Genomic DNA, 14,244 nt, shown 5'->3' on the forward strand with positions numbered 1-14,244 from the left:
TATCCATCGGATGACCGGGCTGTTCGGGCACTACCTCGAACCTCATTGCCCTTTGGTCGGAATGGATTCGTCGGATCCTCTCTTGTTCTGCCAACGTGAAGCGGCTGCGCTTGTCTGTCGGGCGTGACGAGCACTGCGTCTCCATCGCTTCACCGGGGTACCTCTGCGCAAGGACGCGCCTTTCGGCGTAGGTAAGATGGGTGCCTTCGGGGATGCGCATGGGCTGCTGACGCTCGAAGGGACGACGATCGGGGCAGTAGGGGCATGGATTTGTGGTGGACATGTATAGGCGTACAGAAGTGCAGGGCTTGCTAGGTCCGTCGCCGAAGAAGCAGCTGACGAGAGGATAAAAGCACTTGGTTTTCTGGCGCCAGGTGGAGGTGCAGGACACGGGGTAGGATGAAGTGTGGCCACAGGGGCGGTGGGTTGCAACGTGGACACACATGGAATCAGGTTAGTATGTGAGACTTTGCTGTTGGGTTGGGGATGAGACTTCTTTGTGACCAGATGATTTCTTGGACGATGCTGAAATCCAGTGACAGGTTGAGACAGATGGTAGCGTTGGTAATGGCGGTTCTTTCTCCTGAAGGCAGCTTTCGTCTCGTGATAGACAAGAGTCGATGTTGGGCAAGCGATATATACCGTCGCATGTTTATCGCGCACATCTCCGAACAAACAGGTTGTTACTGGAAAGCCCTCATGTTCCAGAAGACGGCTTTTCTTGAAGCCGCACAGAAGATCTGCGGTTGGGGATACAACATTGTGCTATCGTCCCGATCGACTGAGGACAGCACAATGAACGTGTCTTGTCTGTTGTTCTTCAACGCTACGGCAGTGCTGAACAGCTCATCTGATAAGGACTTCCATCCATGAATGCGCCTGTCGGGCATGTCAGTCTCTCACGTGCGGCTCTGGCAGCTGCCACATCTGTGGCTTCTTCAACTGACAGCGCTCGAGAGAAGGACTCGTCAGCCTGTCGACAAGATCTGACTGGCAACTCAAGATTATACTAATCGATGATGGACCGTTGCCTGTGATAGCTGCGCCCCAGATAAAAGTACCACGTCCATTAAAACAGCATCATTATCGCACTTACGTTGCCGTCTATTACCCAGTAAGTAATTCGTGGTCACCACTCGATACCAGAGAATCAGTCCTCATCAGCCTAATCATGTTTCCGAGCCCGTGTTCTAGTGCTCATCGAATGAAAGTCGACCTAAGCATCCATCGAGCTAAAGTTCTACATCTCAGCCAAGCCTCCACTCAGAGTGACGTCTGAATAGAATCCTTCTTATGCCATGACCACCCGCCAGCTGGGCCATTTCCGACCCGAGCAGTCTCATCATCGCCATGGATCCTTGAGCCAGACCCATCGCTTGATGATGCCACAAAAAGCAAAGAGAGAACGTGCTATTTGTATGGAAATCTCAGGTCCCGGCCGTCAAAGACTCCCTGACCGGCCGCGGCGCCATTCCTTTCCAGGTTGCTGCCCAGGCTTCCAGTGCCCGTGTTAGTAGCACCACGAAGCTGAGTCGCCAACCGATAGGCCGGTCATATTCCGACCAGGTCGACAAAGGAGCATGGCTCGTGCGACGTGTTCGATGATAGACTCGCTGACGAGGAGGATCCTGGTTAGCTTGTAGCCAAAGTGTACCAGACACTCCGTGGGCACCAATTCCTTTCTGTGTCGAGAACAAGTTCACTCTTCTGGCGAGGCACCGGAAGTCGATATTCATATCTACGCTCAGTTAGTAAAAGTTGGTCGTGTCGTGCTCGTTCAGCCCATATATTGGCGGATCAATCAACAACTGGAGGAAGAGCAGCTACGTAGAAACCTATCGTCTAGCTACCGGACCGGGTCCACAGCTTCGTGCAAGTCATCGCCTTTCCTAAGATGAGCCAGCTGGATAGGTCTAGACTCATCTATCAGACAGAGATGTATTCGTGGTGTCCACATACATGGCCCCAAGTTCAGGATAGTATGGCGGAGTACATCGGCGCTTGTGTATACCCTAAGCACATCCATATTTCAATGACCGAGAATGGAAGGAGTAGAAGTCGCAACCGAGAAAAGAGGCCTTCTCGCACAGGTTGGCATGCGCGCAAACCATCAGAAGCACCTTCCCCAAAATATCACGTCTTAAGCCTGCCGCCGCCTGCATAATACTGATTGTAACCCATTTTTTAATGCCAGGTGATAATTCCAATATAGCAGACGAAACTGAGATAGAGAAATGCGATGCCAAAAAGGATTTCTCCTTTGCCGTGTGCCGGCGTCGAACCCCCAAGTCCCTCCACGCGCTTTTGGACTTGCGCGCCCTCACATGTAGAGGCATGTGTTTACGGGTATTTGTTAAGCACCTCTATAACCACCAGGCCATGCGTCACGGCCCGGTGGCTGTTGGTGAATGGCGCGTCAGCGTTGTCTATATAGTTTGTGACGCTGTTGCCTTGGTCGTCTGGCAGGAAAGAGCGGTTGCCAGGCAGCCAGCCGACTTGGTGCTGGCTGAGGCTCCTCAGCAACCACCACGCCATCTTGGTCTATGCATGTACTATTCATGCGGATTGGGACATGAGACACTCAACTTGCACGCTGCCAAAGTCTCTGCTCTGCTTTAAAGACTGGCATGAGCTTCTGCCGACCCCTCTACTTGGGTCGCTCGAAATATGCACCAGACCCTGATCGTCCGCAACCCTAATGATCCGGAACACAACAAGGTATTGTTATGTGGGCCATTAATCCCACGCACCAGAGCATGCTCACGACGCATCTGAAATCAAAAGCACCCAATGCTGTGGAAGGTTGGAGTGGTGTCTGCAAGCTGGATGTCTCGGGACGACCCATCAATGTTTCACCCCGAGGCACGTATCTTGGACCAAAGGCTAGCAGACTTCACAGTGCCGCAAGGGAACTTTATGGAACACCCATCCAACGGCGGGGGTTTGGTATGACATTCCAAATATACTCATCTAGTGGATCGGTGAGATGCAGGTGCTTCCACATTCCGGGAAGATACTGAAGACACCGGAGGAAGCTCTGCAGTGATGTCTACAACTCGCGGGGCACGATGCCGGGGAGAAGCCGGGGCCTAAGGAAAATGAAGGACCCTTGGGGACGCGACCCCACGCTTGGATGCACACAACAGTCAATAGTGCTGGGAAGATTTCTGAGCCTCATCTGGGACTGTGTCACAGGCAGCCCAACCTATGCCGGTTCCTGATGCGGGGACAATCTTCCAGCGAGCCCCAACCCAGGAGGCCATCTGTGTGTGATATCGGTCCGCGGCTGCCCAGGCTTCGCGATATGGCTGCTCCAGGGTCCTGCCGAGAGACAGGCCGACAATGTGGGAAGCGTTCACCAGCAATGAGGAGCCATTCAGGGCTCAGAAGGTCGTTTTGCGAAGCTCAAAGTCGATATCGTGAGGCAGGCGGGGTATAAAGACGCAAGTTGTCAGTCTGTTGATGGAAGAAGGAGACCTCAGCACTCAGCATCTCACACAATATCACACACACTCTCTCACCACACTCTCTAACAACTAACTGACCTTTTCCGTTCACTCCTTTTCGGACATCTTCTCCCCACTCACCTTTCACACTCACTTATTAAGACTCGAAAACCACTGTCACAATGAAGGCCTCTACTGCTACCCTCGCCCTCAGCGCCCTTGTCGGCAGCTCCTACGCCAAGCCCATGAACATGGACGCGGTCAACGGCATGGAGTCGACCAACAACATGATGAGCAAGGACGTGAACATGGACAAGACGGTCATTGCCCGTGCCAACAGTGTCATCAACATGGGGCTCGAGCAGCACATGGGCACGATGCTGCCCGCCGGTGAGGCCATCACGGTCAAGCCCACGCTCAGTCTCGCCCGCCGCCAGGCCGACGCGGTTCTCGGCGGCCTCGAGGGCATCCTCAACGACCTCCAGGTCTCGCAGCGCGAGATCGATGCCCTCATCGGGTCGGGCAGCGGCTCGGTCGACGTCCAGCGCCTCAAGGGCCTCCTCAGCGGCGTCCAGGGCACCCTCGGCGGCCTCATCGGTGTTGTCAACCCCGGCACCCGCGGCTTTTCGCTCGAGCTCGCCGACGTCACAGGCTCGACCGACTTTATCGGCCAGATCATCTCGACTGTGTCGGGCATTCTGTCATCAATCTTTGGCCTCGCGTCCGGCGGTAAGGCCGGCGGCGCCCTCAGCAGCCTCGGCGGCGTCGTTGGCGGCAAGGCCGGTGGTCCCCTCGACGGCATTCTGGGAACCGTCTTTGGTCTTCTCGGCGGTGGCGCCGGCGCCGGTGGCGCTGATAATGTCGGCGGTAGCCTCCTCACTGGCCTCCTCGGTGGTCTCCTTGGAGGTGGCTCTGGCGGTGCCGGTGTGACCGGCGGGCTCACCGGAACCGGTGCTGGTGCGGGCGCTGGCGGTGCCCTCAACGGTGTCACTGGTACCCTCGGTGGCGTGACTGGCGGCCTCACTGGTGCAGCCGGTGCCGGTACCGGTGCCGGTGCTGGTGCCGGTGCTGGCGCTGCTCTCGACGGTGTCACTGGCACCCTCGGCGACCTGACCAACGGTGTTGCTGGTACTCTCGGCGGCATCACCAACGGGCTGACTGGTGCCCTCGGTGGCATCACGGGCAGTCTCGGTGGCCTCACGAACGGCCTCACGAACGGCCTCACTAGCACCGTCGGCGGCGTTGCTGGCGGTGCTACCAAGGCCGCGACTGGCGCTGCCGGCTCCGTCATGGTGGGCGGTACCCGCATGTGCGCCTGCTAAGTGGATTGCGTGCCCTGGGAGCAGGCATCGGTTTCGAAGGTCGGAATACAAAATTGGTGATTTGGCATGGATCGACAGATCATGAGGATACTGTCATCTGGACGATACCCGCGCATGTTGATTTCTTTTCCTTTTTCTCTCCTTTTCCTTAGTGTATTTTGTCACCAGTTTGCTGCATGTTGCATTGCGAGTTGAAGAGAAGAGAAGAGAATGTTAGCTGTTACAGAAGTGTCTGCTCCATGGTGACGGTCGATTTCATGATGATCTGTCATACCTCGATATCCCAGCCAAGGAAAATGATGTGTCGTCGATGGCTAGAGATGAGGCTATGGATGGAGGTCGTCGATGGCCGGCGAGGTTGACAAGTTGAGCCGATCGTGATGCATTTGGCCAAGTGGGGCGAGGCTCCCTTAGATGCAAGATGGTGCATTGCCGCGGGCCCCACAGATCGCTCAATGACGATTCTGACTTGACAGGGCGTTCCTTCTGCTGAGGCAACAGCTCCCCAGTTCCGAGGCAACAGCGACCGGCGAGCAGCCGAGTGGGGACCTTGTGTACACTGGGCCCGCTGGAGCCACTGGGGGGTCCGGGGGTCCGGGGGTCCAAGGGTCCAGCGATGACAGCTTCAAATCGGCCCATGACCTCACCTTCCATTCGCAACCTCAGCACAGCAACTCTCGACACACGGCCGCAACCGCTTCCATTCGCTTCGCCCGATGCCCAACAGCACTCCCGCCCCAGACAATCTCATACCATCGCGACCCTAGTGCATCAACTCCCTCAAACCCACAGGGAACCCATTTGATAGACTTTTCCATGCCCACAACCGGCGATCAGGTCCACATCCAAAATGTTGACCCCTTTTTGTACCGTCATCCAACGGGGGGCGGCGATGGGCATGCCCCTCTCAACATGACCACAATCGAACGCTCCGGCCGTCGAGGCCTGAGTGCCTCCCCCCATTGACCCCTCAACCCCTTTCCGCCCCGTGACCTGGGGTTGTCTCGATGCGTGCCAAGATGGGAGAAGGCGAGAGGGCCCTCGTCTCTGGCCTTCTACGAGGGGCCCCTCTCGCCCATGTCCGTCTTCCCCGACTCGCGCGCGGGGTACGCATCATCGACCACACTCAAGCTTTTCCCCATCCGCTCCCCGGGCGCCATCCGGCGGATCACCCCATTGGTGAAGTCATCGACCTCGACATGATATGTGTGTGTCGCCTGGTGTCAGGCCAGCTCTTCTCAGCCTAGCGGTCGCGTGTAGATTCCCAACCCGGGCTTGTTCATTGGGTCGTTGCCCATCGCTCGATGCCCCCGCTCCCCTCTGTCGTTCGTTCGTGATGTGCCATTGACCGAGTTCGTCTAGGTCTCTTTGACCCCTCATGAGCTGATGTTGTGCCTATATATCCAGTGCTCCCTTGGCCTTTCTCCTTGCTCTGTAGTACACCACATTAACACTCAACAACACAAAGTTCATCTAAGCCTTGAGCAACCATCATCACCTAGAAACCATACCATCTGTAAACATCACCAACAAACATCACCATGGATCCCTCCAAGCCCGCCGACCAGCTCAGCAGCTCCCCCACCGACCGCAGACGCAGCTCCAACACCCTCTTCGCCGGCCTCGTCGACCAGAAGCGCGGCACCCAAGGCCAGGCCCGTCGTCAGAGCCTCCACGACCAGCAGGTCACACCCGGCATGTTTGGCAAGATGTGGCGCAAGTACGTCAATGCTTAACTATCCTCCTAATCTTCTCAACAACCCACTAACACGCCACTCCAGTTTCACCGCCGGCCCTGCGTCGCCTCCCAAGTAAAGAACGAGCGTGCGAATAAATTTGCAGAGTATGACATCGATGACTTATGAGAGTTGGGGCGTTTTGGGACAGCGCGACCAGATTGTACATCACAAGCGTTCGAGCGGAGCATCGTGTATGATAGATGTTGCTGGCCGTTTTACCGGTTCAAACGTAATGATACCTTTGTCGAACATCAAATCTCACAGATGGTGATGTTTCCTCACACTAGTGCATATATAATGTGTTGAGCATGTCATCTCGATTGTGAATCATCTCGGCCTTCAAAGTGTTGGACACATGATCACTGTAGACTCGGAATACTACCATGTGCATCGTCAGACAGGCCATGATCACACAGTCAGTACCATTAATGGGGCAAAGTCAGGCTTGAATTTCGCTGTGCAGCTACATCGGCAAGAGAATCATCGTCGGCATCCCACTTGTACAGAATCCCCCACCTGTGTGCCCCCTTGACACATAGCCCGGTGACGCCCCGAAACCTGATGGTCGAGCGCAAGAGCTTAGGTCCGGGCGATGCAATCCCACCGCCCGTCCCAGGAGACGTGACCAGCCCATCGCTCTTAGAAGCACACGCTTCCACCGTCCAAACGTTTGGTCCACCCATTTCGGCGCCCTGAGGGCGGTGATGTCCGTAGGTGGTCCAGGTCCTCCTCGGCCTAGTCCGAGATGCTGGCTCCGGAGCAAAGTAGCCTCTGCCGCGGCTGGCAAGCGGTCCGCTGGTCGTGGGCTTGCCCAAGGGACGACCAGCTGACGACACACCTCTAGCATACCGCTCTTACTATCACGCTTGTCTCCTTCAGAAAGAACCCCGCCTGGCGGCACTGACGAGGATTTACGCCTCTACCGCAGAGTGACCTCGCCGCCGCCGCAACAGATCCGCTGCTGCGCCGGTTGTTATTCTCGACCAGTTTCGACAGTCATCACTGCGCACCTGGACTTTTTCTCACCACCTGCTCGTAGTACGAACAGTGGCTTTTGACCGTAAGGGCTCTAAGCTCTAACGTCATCATATCGTGAATCGTCTCGTCGTACTGAGTCGTGTCCACCGGGCAGTTTCCCCGTCGTGCCCAGGACTAACGCGCGAAGGTATGTACTGATCGTTCACTCGTAATGGTCCATCCTGCAGAGGCAAGTCAGCAAAGTGTGCAACAGACCTGCAGCCCCGCGGCGAAAGCATCTTACTCTCTGTATGATCGTCATCATGGCGGATCCAACAGAACCGAAAAGCATGGCAACGCTTCGTTATACAGCTGGCATCTGTCGCCATACTGCTCATTGTTGCTTCGATCGAACACGAAGACAACATATCGGGCCTTTTATCGTCCTGCCCAGGACAACACCAAGCAGGGATCTCAATGCCGTGCTGGTCATCGTTGCTACACTTACGCATGTAAGCAACGCTGGGGGCCTTTTAATGTCATACCCAGGACAATGGGATGGTTCCCAATGCCAGCCTGCTCATGCTTGCTTGCTCTGGCAATGCAATCATGCTCAATCACAGTTTCGTTCCAGGTCCTGCCTAGGCATACAGCGAACTCGCCGTTTGGGCGTTGAGGTTAGCGTTCCTGGTCGTTGTTGGGATGGCCGAGTTCTACCAGTGCACGCCTTGGGCCGATTGTCGACATGATGATTCGGAAACGTACTGAGCACCACGCATTGCTTCGACTTCGTCGGTCGGCGCGAATATGCGGTGCACCAGCTGTTGATGAGGGAAACGCAGCATTGAACGACTGTCAAAGGCGTATTGTTGACCAGACAGTAAACACTGAGGGATGGCGAGGCTAAGCTGAGCTTGAGGTGGAGAGCTTCAGACTGGAGTAAGCTTCGCGCACGGATGTCCGCGTCTCACCTGATACCTACTGTATCAGAAAAGACAAGGGCACTGTACGTGTGCTCGAAAGGCCGTCGGCCATCTCTTGGCAAATTCCATGGCTGGTGGCTTAAGTGCTGTCACCCGTTGGTTCTGACAAGGTAGTTCCCTCAATGCGTCGGGGCATTGGGCTCGACCGTGTCGCCGACCCGGATGGTTGGATATTGAGCTTCCTTCGTCGCGTAGCTTGGTCGACAGTCGTGACGCATGTGCGTTCCGAAAAACACCTTACCGTCGAAGCGTCGGGTTTTGGCCAAAGTCAGAAACGGCTCCTGATGTTTTGCGCCATTCTTTTGGTCGACGCAGACCATTTGACACCGACGACAAGAGCCCATCAGTTGGAAGTTATGGTGACCTATCTTAACGTTGGCCCAGGCGTCTTCGGCGTACGGCAGAGGTGCATCGTTGTCGTTGCTTGGGCCGATAACAACGTTGCCTCTGAACGCGGAGATGGGAACCGGGGCGTCCCCCTTGGCCATGATATCGTGATTGAGTGCGCGAAGACTGGCTGTGTTCACCAACAAAATTGGACTCTCATTTGCGAGGAGAATCTTGCTTCCCTGCTGTTCAGAGTCCGAGTCCGGCGGGGATGGCAGGTCTGGGAATGACCCTGGTATCAGGCTCGTGGCTGACTTTCCGAATCTTTGGTGCTTCTGAATTTGTGCCTTTGACTGGCGCATGCCTCGTCCTCGACCGCCTGCCGGGAACCGAGCGAGCACACAAGGCACTCCTAGAACATCAGAGAAGAAGGCATTGACCTCTGGAAGAGCGCATTTCTGAGCGGATATCTGGTCACCGCAAACTCGGGACACAAGCATAGGATTGGAGTCTTGCGTGTCCAGAACGGTTGGGTCCGCTGACAATGGCACCGAAACCTCGCTTGGCCCATCTGTGCGTACTGGGCCGCAGCATGTGACACGAAGAAGGCCTTGCTGAAAATCCAGGACTGGGCGGATGAGAGCCATCTGAGGATATCGTTTCTGGCTCAATGCTTGTCCCGTTCCAGAGTGAACCAGACACCATTCCCTGTCCCAAGCTAGACCCTCTGGTTTCACTTCCCAATCTATACCATGCGGCACCGAATAGGCGGCACAGCTTTTGATGGGAAAGACAGACAATGCCTGGACACGTAACTGTGCGGTGTCCGAAACCAACTCCACGGTGGTGGTGGGTGGGATCGTGGCAGGATACTCTGTCTCTCTGTAGAATTCGGCAATGAAGTCAACGAAGCTTTTGACATCCTGCATTATGCTCATCGCGCCTAGGCTGGCCCGGATCACACCCGTCGGTTTTCCGGCGATGATGTCTTGATCCGTGCCGCAACGAAAGCCAGCTGAGAAGTTTCTCCGAACCTCCCAAGGCTCAAGCTTGAGAGCTGCGGAGATACCACCTGGGCTGCACACTCCACCGGTTCTAACATGAAATTTCTGAAGTGTAGCAAGCTTCTCAAATTCATTCAAGCTGATCCATGCACCTGCGGCGTTGAGCAGATTGAAGGCTACCACTGGCCCATGCTCAGCGATAAGTTTGGCGTTGGGGTCGTTGTCTTCACCGTACAGGACACAGACTGGTTCGCCGTTAGAATGCCTGAGAGCAGACAGTCCTTTGGCCAAATGCCGGCGCAAATACAGCGTGTGAGAAGCGACGTGCGCCATAGTCCCAAAAAGCGCCTTGTGGCTGTGGAGAGCAGCATCAAGCGCAATTATGCTGTGAAATGGCAGTGTTCCGTCCTCTAGTCTTTCGTGCAGAAATTGACTCTTCGAGGCATGCCACTTCTCTTTCCCACATACGACAGTGTCGACAGTGCCGCCACCAAAATATCGCCTCGAGTTGAAGATTGGCTGTGCTTGTCGTCGGACAATCAGAGCCCCCAAATCGGGGAAGCCGAAGATCTTGTAGAGACTAAGGACGGTAAAGTCAGGCGAGGTTTCGGAGTCGCTGAGATCGAGTGGCGAGGTCGTTACGAGAGATGAGGCGTCGAGCATGGTATATAGAGCCCTCGATGGATGCACCGCCTTTCTCATCTCCGATGACCACGAAACTGGGTAGCGTCTCCCGTCCATATGTGACTGGGCGGTATGGGCGAACAAAATTGTCGAATCTGAAGCGACCAGACTGAGATTGAGTGTGTACCCAGCGAGACATTTGTTGATGTGATCGTTATCGATACAAATACTCTCGACGGCTTCCTCTCGAACGCCAACAAGACTAGTATGGCAAGCCTGATGATATGCGTATGAGAATCCAGCGGGGAGATTGCGAAAGGCTTCAAGCACAAGTTTGACGCCTGCCGTAGCATTGGCAACGAAGACCAAGTCGAACTCGGAAGGATCCGCGTTGAAGAAGGTAAGAAGTCGCAAACGAATGTCTTCAATGCGAGACGTAGTGTACTGTGAAGGCAGAGAGCCAGAGTGAGGGTTGCCGAGTAGATTAGACATCATATCTGCCGTGAACATGTCCATCATAGACTTGGAGTAAACCGTCGTCCCAGCATGGTCGAGATATACGGATTCTGCGGCGAGTCAGCCTTGTCGGATTTTCCGGACGAGCGAACCAGCAGACCTTTGAGCATGGGATATTCGCGATCTCTGAAGCCCTCCACCAAGGCATTATATGAGGGTTCTGCCATATCGAAGTAAGGTCATGCAACACTATCTCATGCCACATACACTGGCGGTGTGAGGTTGGTGTGTCGGAGTTGCAGCCGAGGAGCCAGAGTAGGTGAGGGGAAGAGATGGACAGGCGGCCTGACTGTTACGCCCACGGCCCAAAAGAGTGAGGAAGGAGGAGATGCCGATGAAGGCACATGGAGGCAAGGTCATGATGGGGCCGACGACAAGTTGATAAGCCGAAGAGCCTCATCTCCAATTGCGGGGATCATCTTGTCTAGATAGGTACATAGGTAGTTACGGCGGAGGCCGGCGTTTGGTTTGGAGAGGGACGAGTGATCGGGCACCTCCGCACAAAGCACTAATTATTCGCTTGCCTCGCCTGTCTACTGGCTGACACTGCCCTTGGCTGGCAATCATCTGGCCAGACTTGCCACCGAGTACCTTAGTCACGAAAAAGGTGGGACCTCGGACGCGTGCACGTCCTTTGAGAAGCACGTGCCGGCGCCGGCTCCCTCACGTCCGTTTAATGGGAATCGCGCCCTGGCGCGAGAACGCGCTCCTGCAGCACTTTACGCGCCCTACTGGCCCACCCTTCCAGGGCGGCTACTTCTAAATCTCCCTGCCAGCCAGCTCCCGGAGCAGGTCCGACCTCGACAACGACACATCCCACACCACCACATACCTACCTCTCAACTGTTGCACCTGCATCAACGCACGACTGTTCACCAACTGACTGCACCTTCTTGAATCTTGCACCGTTCATTCCTCCTCGACCGCTTCTTCTTGACTCTCAGGTCGAAAGCCCTCGAGCGATTCCAATGGCCGGCACAACCCTCGGGAAGCGGACGAGGGACGTCGCAGACACAGGTAAGCGGACCCCCAAGCAAGCGCCTCCTGCGTTCATCTTGCTCATCAAGCCCCTTTCAGGTGCCCTCGATTGCCCTGCAAAGCGAACTCGACGATCAGCTCGACTAGCGGAGGCCAATGACGAAAATGCCGACCCCAAGGCGACCGAGTCCCTGTCGGAAATCGATGAGGATGACGATGACGTCCCCACGCCATCCACAAAGAGACAATACCGCACAAAGCCACAGAAGCTTGCAAAAGCCGTACCCGTCACTCCACAAACCCCTCGTCACCGAGATGCCTTCGCAAAGGCCCCAATCACGCCAAGACATGCTGTCATGTCTGCGGGCAAGCTTTTCCGACGAATGACCCCCCAGACGCCTCTCACACCAGCGGCGCAGCAGACGGTCTACCACCACGCGCGACAGCTCTTTGCCCGCGGAGCTGATCCTGGCCAACTTGTAGGACGTGAGGAGGAGAAGGCCCGGCTCAGCAATTTTGTCGACCAGTGCTCCTCTTCGGCTCCTAGCGGCTGCCTCTACATCAGCGGTCCACCGGGTACAGGGAAAAGCGCCATGGTCAAGGAGGTCACGAGCAAGTTGACGGAGACGCTCGGGGTGCGTCAGGCTTACATCAACTGCATGAGCATCAAATCATCCAAGGACCTGTACAACACTCTTCTCGACTTGCTGGGCCACAGCGAAGACGTCAACGAGGCGCAAGCCATGGCGGCACTACAGACAATCTTTGTCACCTCGGAAGAGGATGCGCCTGTCCACCTGGTTGTCTTGGACGAGATCGACCACATTCTCACAATGGGCTTGGAGAGTCTATACCGTCTTTTTGAGTGGTCGCTCCAGAAACCGTCACGGTTGGTCATGGTCGGCATCGCCAACGCTTTGGACTTGACAGATCGCTTCCTACCACGACTCAAGTCAAAGAACCTGAAGCCCGACCTGCTTCCTTTCCACCCTTACTCAGCCGCCCAGATCAAAAGTATCATCACGACCCGTCTAAAGAGCCTGTTGCCAGAAGGCAGCCAGCAGACATCAGCTCCCTTCATTCATCCCGCCGCCATCGAGCTTTGCTCGAGAAAGGTAGCCAGCCAGACGGGAGACCTGCGCAAGGCCTTTGAGATTTGCCGCAGAGCGCTGGATCTGATCGAGGCGGAGACAAAAGAGAAGCACGAGAACGAAGCACGCGAAAAGATGCTTCAGATGACGCCCTCTAGGAAGCCCCTGGGTGAGACTACGAATCGTGCCTCTCCCACAAAGGGCGGCTCGAGGAGCGTCGCCCAGATTGCCACAAGCTCGCTCAAAGCTTTGACGGCAGAGACAGCGCCTCGCGCTTCCATCGGGCACCTCAACAAGGTCACGCAAGCGGCTTTTAGCAACGGCACAAACCAGAGACTCAAGGCACTCAACCTGCAGCAAAAGGCGGCACTCTGCGCCCTGGTGGCCCTGGAGAACCGCAACCGAATGGCGAGGGCCAACTCTGGACTCTCGACGACACCGTCCAAGTCGGCTACCCTCGCACCGACTGTCAAGATTCTATTCGACACGTACACTGTTCTCTGCACACGAGACTCGGTTCTGCACCCGCTCTCGAGCTCGGAGTTCCGCGAGGTCGTGGGTAGCCTCGAGACGCTCGGCCTTGTCAGCCCCGTTGAGGGCAAGGCGGGCAGCTTCATCGCGCAGACGCCTAGCAAGCGGTCGCGCAAGGGCAACTTTGCCACTGGCGAGGAGAGGCGGGTGGCCAGCTGCGTTGGCGAGAAGGAGATGGAGCAAATGACGGACGGCGTGGGCGCGGGCATCCTCAAGAGCATCATCAGCGGCGAGGCATTGGACTGAACAGAGCGAGTTGTGGGTACGGTTCTCTTGGTATAAATATGGACAGAAAAGGGCGTTCGGATTGTGATTCTTTTGCATGGCATTGCGTAGGGGTTTGGATGAGACGGGGCATCTGTTTCCTACGGGGATCATGGGACGAAGGAACCATTTGGGTGCTTGGTGTAGGTGTGGCATACATTCAATTTTGGTGAGCATGTTGAGATTGCGACCAGAGCTTGATACCCAAAAGCCAGAGCTAGATAATTGGATAGAAATGACGAAGAGAAGATTGAACAGATGACCCTATTCATTTGCGTTTGCAATACCACCTATGTCAGACGAGGAGAGACAGTGAATGTGTGCGCACGCGTGCCGACTCGCGACCATCCAGCCCTTGCGAAGCTAACCTTGACGCGACAGAGCCGCGGAGCCGAGAACACGGAGCAAAGTGAGCATTGAGTAGGGATACAGGCCGCCAGCCCTGCTGCGTTGGACCTTAAA

General features: G+C 55.7%; 5 protein-coding genes across 5 annotated transcripts; 3 read left to right on the forward strand and 2 right to left on the reverse strand.

Moving 5' to 3' along the window:
- Positions 1–1,171: 1,171 nt before the first annotated feature.
- On the forward strand, positions 1,172–2,619 carry VDAG_04394 (uncharacterized protein; the record flags this gene model as incomplete). Its single annotated transcript, XM_009650841.1, has 4 exons — positions 1,172–1,210; positions 1,432–1,509; positions 1,847–1,979; positions 2,213–2,619. The coding sequence occupies 4 exons, from the start codon at positions 1,172–1,174 to the stop codon at positions 2,617–2,619; spliced, it is 657 nt and encodes a 218-aa protein (XP_009649136.1).
- Positions 2,620–3,628: 1,009 nt separating this feature from the next.
- Positions 3,629–4,768, forward strand: VDAG_04395 (uncharacterized protein; the record flags this gene model as incomplete). Its single annotated transcript, XM_009650842.1, has 1 exon — positions 3,629–4,768. The coding sequence occupies one exon, from the start codon at positions 3,629–3,631 to the stop codon at positions 4,766–4,768; it is 1,140 nt and encodes a 379-aa protein (XP_009649137.1).
- Positions 4,769–6,932: 2,164 nt separating this feature from the next.
- On the reverse strand, positions 6,933–8,017 carry VDAG_04396 (uncharacterized protein; the record flags this gene model as incomplete). The annotated part of the gene is made up of 3 exons (XM_009650843.1): positions 7,769–8,017; positions 7,518–7,659; positions 6,933–7,333 (listed from the first exon to the last, which is right to left on the reverse strand). Exons 1-3 carry the CDS (start codon positions 7,814–7,816, stop codon positions 6,933–6,935), a joined length of 591 nt encoding a protein of 196 aa, XP_009649138.1. The 5' UTR covers positions 7,817–8,017.
- Positions 8,018–8,566: 549 nt separating this feature from the next.
- Positions 8,567–11,278, reverse strand: VDAG_04397 (molybdenum cofactor sulfurase; the record flags this gene model as incomplete). Its single annotated transcript, XM_009650844.1, has 3 exons — positions 8,567–10,968; positions 11,019–11,078; positions 11,221–11,278. The coding sequence occupies 3 exons, from the start codon at positions 11,276–11,278 to the stop codon at positions 8,567–8,569; spliced, it is 2,520 nt and encodes an 839-aa protein (XP_009649139.1).
- Positions 11,279–11,886: 608 nt separating this feature from the next.
- VDAG_04398 (cell division control protein) lies at positions 11,887–13,764 on the forward strand (the record flags this gene model as incomplete). The annotated part of the gene is made up of 2 exons (XM_009650845.1): positions 11,887–11,935; positions 11,996–13,764. The coding sequence occupies 2 exons, from the start codon at positions 11,887–11,889 to the stop codon at positions 13,762–13,764; spliced, it is 1,818 nt and encodes a 605-aa protein (XP_009649140.1).
- Positions 13,765–14,244: the final 480 nt, after the last annotated feature.

Source organism: Verticillium dahliae, genomic scaffold (assembly GCF_000150675.1).
Source record: "Verticillium dahliae VdLs.17 supercont1.7 genomic scaffold, whole genome shotgun sequence".
NCBI lineage: Eukaryota > Fungi > Ascomycota > Sordariomycetes > Glomerellales > Plectosphaerellaceae > Verticillium > Verticillium dahliae.